The sequence below is a fragment of the Octopus bimaculoides genome, chromosome 10, assembly GCF_001194135.2.
Source record: "Octopus bimaculoides isolate UCB-OBI-ISO-001 chromosome 10, ASM119413v2, whole genome shotgun sequence".
In the NCBI taxonomy this organism is placed as follows: Eukaryota; Metazoa; Mollusca; class Cephalopoda; order Octopoda; family Octopodidae; genus Octopus; species Octopus bimaculoides.
The window spans coordinates 4,119,644-4,128,425 of NC_068990.1; the positions used below are offsets into that span (position 1 = coordinate 4,119,644).

Sequence of the window (8,782 nt, forward strand, 5' to 3'; positions counted from 1 at the left end):
AGGAGGAAGCAAAATAGGACCTATGAGTTATGAGCCAAAGTTAGTACTAATTGGTATTGTATTTTCCAGCATACAAGTTAACTTAATATACTAACATACCTAAGTTGGAAGAGGAAATTGCATTCCCATGAGTCTTTGCAAGGTCTTCAAAATTGGTGGACAGAATTTATTCTCAGACCCAAGTCCTGACTCAAATGCTTGCAACAGTGTAAAACCTGCTAAAAACATGGAATCTTTATCTTGTTTCAGTAATTTGATTGCGGCCATGCTGGGGCACTGCCTTGAAGAATTTTAGTCAAACTTATCAACCCTAGTACTGATTTTCTTTTAAAGCCTACTACTTGTTTTATTGGTCTCTTTTGTTAAACCAGACAAAAGATTAAGACTATTTCCTAAAATATAGATAAGTAATGTAAATAGACAAAGAATGCTGGATAAAAAGAAAAACAATATGACATGTGTTGTGAGAAGAGGAAGATGTGGAAAGAAATGGTATAACCAGAACTCAGGGTGTTGGATGCTATAGATAATGACAAGAGGGAAAAGATGTATTAAAATGATGGCAATATATTTTCAAGGTAGAAGGCAATTAGCTGGCAGAACTATTGGCGAGCCAGGCAGACTGCTTAGTGGCATTTCATCCGTTTTTCTGTTCTGAGTTCAAATTTCGCCAAGGTCAACTTTACATTTTATCCTTTCGAGAGGTCAATAAATTAAGTAACAGTTGAGCACAGAGGTTGATGTATTCAACTCAGTCTCTCCCCTAAAACTACTGGCCTTGTGCCAAAATTTGAAACTAATATATTTTCAAGGCTGAAGCTCAGTAAACTAATAGTAGTTAATTGTTTTTTGACGTTTAGCTCCAAATCAGCCCTGATCCAAAAGATCTATTATCAGAGTCGAAGCTATGACAATTTTCTTTTATTTGTTTCTCATTAGATTATGGCCATGCTAGGGCACTGCCTGGAAGAATTTTTAATTGAATGATTTTGCCTCGGTACTTATTTTATCAGTCACTTTTCTTGGAGATGTAAACACCAATACCAGTTGCTACGCGGTGGTGGGGCAAACACAGACACATATAAATACCCATATATATATATATATATATATATATATACATATATATATATATATATATATACATACATACACACACACACACACATATATATATATATATATATTTATATATACATACACACAACGAGCTTCTTTCAGTTTCTGTCCACCAAATCCATTCTCAAGGCTCTGGTCAGCTCAAGGCTTACAGCAGAAGACACTTGCCTGAGATGCCACACAGTGGGACTGAACCCAGAACCATGTGGTTGGGAAGCAAACTTCTTACCACACAGCCAGCTTCCCCCACCTTACCCCACCAGTGTATCAAGGACTACATTATAAAATCTTACCATCAGGTGTGATTTGAAGGAAACCGTTTCATGGTCTCTTTTTTAGTTTTTGGCACTTTATTTTTATCAGTTAGAATATGCTGAAATAAAAGAAATCACAACTTCTGGCACAATAAGCAATTATAAAAAACAACAACATGGATATTGTCAAATAATTTTTATTTATACTAAAATAGACAAATTGTTTTGTTATGAAGGACAAAAAAGAAAGAAAATCATTCTGCTATTTAGAGTCTAAAATGAAGGCTTATATTATTCAAACATTAGTAATTATTTGATGCTTGTGTATATGAAGTTTTGGTGATATAAATTTTCTACAATTTATCAGGTGTAATTTACTTTAAATATATTCTAAAAAAATATTCATGAATACAAATAACCAGCTATGATATTTAATAACATCACTACTAATATCCAATATTGATAAATAATAGCCAAAACTGAAATTATTAGAACATGCACAAGGAAATAACATATTATTGGAATTTCTAATTATGGGAAATATAGGCAAATGGCTATAATATATGCAATTTTTTTTCAAATATGAGAAATTATAATTATATTTATTGAAAAAAATATTTTAAACTTTGAAACCTCACTTAAGGTATTCCCAAATTTGAACAAGTTTAAAATAAAAAGTTATTTTATTATTTCTGATATCATTTAATTATTCTACAAGTACAACAAAAATATTGAAAATAAGAAAAGAATTTTTTAAAATTATTTTTTATTTTACATTAAAAATTCAATCACTTTAATTTTTTTTTTTTATTAATTGGCAAAACAGAAATATTTCCATACACTGAAGCTGAGTAAAACTAAAATAAAATTAAAATAATAATTAAAGGAATTGAATGACGATATTCCCTAACTGAAATTAATATTAGAATTTGATATATATATATATATTAGTGTACATCTAAATTTCCAAGCTAATATGGATCGAATGGTTGTTTCATTGGAGTAAATTGTTTTCCCAGCTGGATGGTGCCTTCCTGTGACAATCACGCAATATTGAAACAGGAATGGAACTTGGAGAAACCATTTATTCTTTCCTATTCTATTTTGGTAAATTCCTAAACTTCCAAACAACCTGTTTTCCAATGATCATATTTATAATGTTTATGTACATGTGTACATTTTGGATTTGAACTACTGGCTAATTGTTATTTCATGCAAGGTTCAAATAAAGAACATTGGAGACATGCATGAAAGAAAGAAGAAAAAAAAACGTTAACAAGCCTAACCAGAGCACATGACAAATAAGGATCTGAAGATAAATGGGAATGAAATTATTGGAAATGGGAGCTACCAAATCATAAACAGAATCAATATGATTAGGGTATTGAAATATTATCCCCATTAATACTAATAACTGTTTTCAATTTAGGTACAAAATTGGCAGTTTTGAGGGGAGGAATTAGCTAATGCAATTTACTCCAATACTTGACAGGTATTTTATGTCATCAATCTTGGAGAGATGAAAGATAAAGTTGATTTCAGCAAGATTTTCAGCTTGGAAAATAAAGAGCCAAGAAGAAAAACTGTTCTTTGCAATACACTAATGATTCTGCCAGCTTGCAACATTTTTTAATGGTAATAATTTATAACATACACACAGGACCACAGATTGGGAGTTAGGGGTTAATCGGTTTAAATCTACCCCAATATTTGACTGGGGCTTTATTTTGTTGATCCAAGGGGAATGAAAGGCAAAACTGACCTTGGTGGGATTTTAACATATTGTGGTCTATAGAAAAACATTGTAACTCAGTTACAGTCAAGTGGTCTATAGACAACATTGTAACTCAGTTACAGTCAAGTGGTCTATAGACAACATTGTAACTCAGTTACAGTCAAGTGGTCTATAGACAACATTGTAACTCAGTTACAGTCAAGTGGTCTATAGACAACATTGTAACTCAGTTACAGTCAAGTGGTCTATAGACAACATTGTAACTCAGTTACAGTCAAGTGGTCTATAGACAACATTGTAACTCAGTTACAGTCAAGTGGTCTATAGACAACATTGTAACTCAGTTACAGTCAATGTGCCTCTATCAGTCAATAATAAACTGAAATTTTCATTAGAACTGACATCAACAACAAAAAATAAATTCAAAAAATCTTATATCTGAGTTTAAATGCTAATTCTAGAATTATATTTTTAATTTTATTTTTATTTATTTATTAGCTTCAGTTTTGTTTTATGAAAATGTCTCAGATTTAGCAAGTGAAAATATTCAATCAACTATTTAAAAAATTAAATAAATAAATAACAATAAAAGAACTGAATCAAAATTCCTTTCCGTAATTTAAACAGATTGTGTTAGAAAAGTATAAACCTGTCATTTTTTCTCTTAAATCAATTGTAAAAAATAATAATAATAATAATAATAATAATAATCTTCGCCGTCAACATAATCAGGATTATTAATACTTTTACATTGTAAAATTCCTCTTTTGTTATTCATATACTTAATGGACCTCATTCTCTGATGGATTTTTTTATTTTTTCCAAAATTCCACGGAAAAAGTCCTCAATTACTTGTCCAATGCTTTCTGTTCTTTCTTGTAGCCAGTCAGAAAACTGTGTTGCTCTACGAGATAAGCAGCTTCCGGATGTCTTCAAGACTTTCGACCACATTCTGTAATCAAAAAGAGAAAAAACACATTTTGAATATAATATCAAAACAAAAGACTGGGAAAATTTGGTATATTTTTAATTCTGTGTTACATATGTTTCATTACAGAGTCAGAATTACAACTGTATATGCATAGAAAAACATATATAGGGCCTCCTATCTGTAATTCGTCAAAGATTAATAAATAAAACAAAATTACACTGGACAAGACTGCAATTTGTAGCATTAAGCATTAATTAGCAGTATATTGAGAGAGAGAAAGAAAACAGAAAGGATGTATATTATAGCAATTATATTAAAAGAATAAATCGCTAAAACACTCTGTACTGTTATGTACATGCAGTTAGAACCAGTTTTGCCTAGTGTTATGTTGTGAGTTGTGCACAAGGGTGTAAGAATAGCATTACCCAAATAAATATTTGGATATGGTTATCTAGAATAACCTTTTGCAGAATTAATATGTTCACACAGAATGCACTACCGTACTACTCCAAAACGTAGTTATGATATTAAAATAACACAGTAACCAATATGGACGATCAATGCTGTCAACTGTACTGTTGTTAAGTACTGACAGTTCACAGTGTCTTTATTTTATTGAAATGTGTTGGTCCACTTTCAGTTAAGTGGGGATGGTCAGGATCTTTCCACAACACCTAGGTTTATTAATACCTGAACTAAATACATCTCCATATGAACTCATATTTTGGATAAGTTAGTACCAACCTTCACTTTATCCAGGAATGTTGACTCACTCAGAATTGTTACATCCAAGCTATTGATTTTTATAAAAATACTAAAAGAAAAAAAACTAAGATCTTTGTTACAAGTATGCAAAAAAAAAAAAGCCAAGTGCAGACATGGCTGTATGATAAAAAGTCCATTTCCCAACCATGTGGTTCCCTGTTCAGTCTCATTGTGTGGCACCTTGGGCAAGTGTCTTCTACAATAGCCTTGAACTGACTGAAACCTTGTGAAAGGATGTAACAGACAGAAAGTGAAAGAAGCCGTGTGTGTGTGTGTGTGTGCCTTTGTATTTGACTCCATCACTGCTTGGCAACTGGCGCTGGTTTGTTTACATCCCCACGAGTTAGCGATTTAGCAAAAGCGATTGATAGATTAGGTACCAGGTTTTAAAAAAATCTGTGGGGTTGATTTGTTTGGTTAAAACCTTCAAGGCAGTGCTTTATCATGGACACAGTCTAAGATTGAAACAAATAAAAGCCAGAAGACAAAAGGTGTATATTATAAGCATCTTCTTAGTTCTTTGATTTTAAATTCAAACTTCTAAACCTAAGATTTGGGTGGAAATGATTATCTTCCTGACAATAATTGGCCACTGGTACACACCACATTTTTTCTTCTTTTTTTTCCCTCACCAATTTAACTTAATAAATCTGAATAATTATTTCTTCTAATCAGTAACTTTTTACAATGGTTATTGCTGATTGCCAGACCAGGCTGTGCAGTGTTCTTAAGCAAGACACTTTATTTCACGTTGCTCCAGTTCATTCAGCTGTAGAAATGAGTTGCGATGTCACTGGTAGCAAGCTGTATCGGCCATTGCCTTTCCCTTGAACATCGGTGGCGTCAAGAGGGGAGGCTGGTATGTATGGGCAACTGCTGGTCTTCCATAAACAACTTTGTCTGGACTTGTAGCTCAGAGGGTAACTTTCTAGGTGCAATCCCATGGTCAGCCATGACTGAAGGGGGTCTTTTTACACACCACAGAAATCAGGTGACTGGCCCTATGAATGCTAGGACTCAAGACAATGCTTATTTTTGTATTACATTTACCAGAAATATCCATGTCTTTTGCTTCTCAGCCAATGAAGTCTATATGTGGTCACTCTGCTAAAAATAACAATTAAGTCTCCATCAAATCACAACTTATCATCTTAAAAAAAAAGTTGAAAGGAAAGCTACATTAAACAGTATTATGCTAAACAAAGAATCAAGAGTTTTAATAACCTAACTAAGTATTGTGCTCATGATTATAAGGCTATAGGATCAAATCATGGAATGGTTAGCATGTTGCAGCTGTGTGCAAATTATTTCTTCTCATGTTGCCCAGTCTATTTGGCTGCAAATGAGTACCAAACTAGCACTGGTGCAGCACCTTTTGCCTCCATTTTTCAACTGACTACCTGTGAGTCATAAGACTCGATCAGGGCTTGCCTGGGGCTACAAGACAACAACAACAACAGCAACTACATAAACACCAAAAGCAACAACTCCAGCAACATGAAAACTAAAACAGAAGCAATAACAATAACAACCACCACCACTACCATCACCACCACCATCATCTACAACAACACATTGTATATGAAAATGTTTGCATACTTAAAAAGAACTTTGCGTGTAAATCTTATTAGAATATATCAGAAAATATTGCACAACTTATCAAAGTTAATTGACTTTGAAGACATTTATTATCCAGTTTCCAAGTTTTATGGCTAATTTTAACAAAGGTTTTATGTATTTAAACATTAAAATATGCCAAACATTGAAACAAAAAATATTTGTAGTTGTTGCTGATAAAAACTGATGGATTGTTGTGGGTGGGGAGTTAAATTGCCAGTTTTAAAGATTAATGAAATACAAAATTCTCTTTAAAATATTGATTTTGTTTTTAATACTGAAGAACCAGAGCACAAAATTAAAAAGCAGAGGCATGTATATAGTAAACTGAGTCACTGTCTCCTCCCATCTTGCATTGTTTGTGACTAGATAGCAATTATTTCATAAAATGCTGGAGGTGGGGAAATGTGTAGTTAAACCTATGTAGGACTTGATCTAGGGATACAGAAAAAAAATAAAGAAAAGATCAAAGGTCCTTCCCAAGCCATAGGTTCATGAAGCCAATTTCCCAGAGTCTGTGGTGTATATAATGGCTCCCTGATTGGGATGCCAGTCTGCCATAAACTAGTCATTTTTAACTAGCTGAGCAGACTGGAGCATTGTGAAATAAAATGTTTTGCTCAAGAATACAATGCATTGTCTGGTCCAGGAACTGAAACCACACTCTTATGATCACGAGAGCAACAACCTAACCAATAAGCCATGAGCCTCCACTGGGATACAGATAGGGAAGAACTAGAACATGCACACTGGAGCCCTGCGTTTATTTTTTTATTTCCTTTACACATCATCATGCCTTTTTCTTTACTGTTTACAACATTATTATTAAATTCTACAAGAGATTAAAAACAAGTTTGGACTGTATTTCTTGACTAAGAAAATACTATACATATAATCTGCAATTATATATATATATATATATATATATATATATCTCTAAGATTCCTTGCATGCTAGAAGGAACAGCTAAAGTCCAAACCACTATTAAGGATAAACTTCGAAGGGAATGAAAAATAAGAACATTTACCATCTATCTCCTGGACCATGGTTTCAGACTTTTTTTTAGCAAATTTATTTGCTAAAAAAAAGTCTGAAACCATGGTCCAGGAGATAGATGGTAAATGTTTTTATTTTTCATTCCCTTTGAAGTTTATCCCTAATAATGGTTTGGATTTTGGCTATTCCTTCTAGCATGCAAGGAATCCTATGATGGTTACCTCTTATGTGTTTAAATGTACACTGTATTTATATGAATAATATATATAATTAAGAGTATCCAGCTGTTGAAACCATGCTTTGGCATGGTTTCTACAATTCTTCGGCTAATTAGATCCAGTTAGTCCATGCAACCCATGCCAGCAGGAAAGAAAGGCGTTAAATGATTATATATTATCATCATTGTTTAATGTCCGCCTCCTATGGTGGCATGGGTTGGACAGTTCGACAAGAGCTGGCCAGACAGAAGACTGTGCCAGACTTCTGCATTTGTTTTGGCACAGTTTTTATGGTCGGATGCCTTTCCTATCACCAACCACCTAGCAGAGTGGTTGGTGTTAAGTTGGTGTGTGTGTGTGTGTGTGTATATATATATATATATATATATATATATATAGTTATATGCATACACATACACTTATATGTGTGTGGTTGTGTTTGCAAGTATGAAATTGCATACTGATTGTAAACAAACATGACTGTCATACAAGTGGTATCATCTGTTTCCAACATTCCATGGAAACATATTCCAATATTCCATGGAAACATTGTGCTGCTCATGTTTGAAAAAAAAAAAGGAAGAAGAAAGGAAAAAAAAACAGTATTAACTTTAATACAAGTAGAAAGATCTGTTTTTTCAATGCGTAAATACTGATAGAACAGCATATATAGGATAAAATCCTTACAGAGCAGAAAAATCTCTCAGCAACCAGCCACTTGTACTAGAATACATTTCAGCGCTTCAAAAACAAACTTAGATTTGTTTATATATGATGTAATTTCCATTCCATCTAGCATTTCTAGATGAGTCTATAAATTCTAAATGGCAGAAGAATTTGTCAGTAAAACAGTTTAGCTTAAATGGTAAAGCACTTAGACTGGAAATTGATGGGATGTGAGTTCGTGTCTCATCGCTGGTGGCCGACAAACTTTTTCTGCTCTAAAATGATTTTATCCCATATATGCTGTTCTATCAGTATTTATGCATTGAAAAAATAGATCTTTCTACTTGTACTACAATACATTTCAGCACTTCAAAATCAAACTTTGTTTACATATGACGTAGTATTAACTTTAATTGGAAATATATAAAAATTGTTAACATGGAGGGTATCAGGATATAGAGAATCTACCCCCCCCCCCCCC

General features: G+C 33.0%; 1 protein-coding gene across 2 annotated transcripts in view; it reads right to left on the bottom strand.

Moving 5' to 3' along the window:
• Positions 1 to 1,554: 1,554 nt before the first annotated feature.
• The window catches only part of LOC106869053 (uncharacterized), a 38,025-nt gene continuing 30,797 nt past the window's right edge, over positions 1,555 to 8,782 (bottom strand). For both annotated transcript variants that reach the window (XM_014914563.2, XM_052971016.1), the window contains exon 4: positions 1,555 to 4,060. In XM_014914563.2, coding sequence (XP_014770049.1) covers positions 3,901 to 4,060 — 160 coding nt within the window. In that variant the 3' untranslated portion in view covers positions 1,555 to 3,900. The remainder of the gene's footprint in view (positions 4,061 to 8,782) is intronic.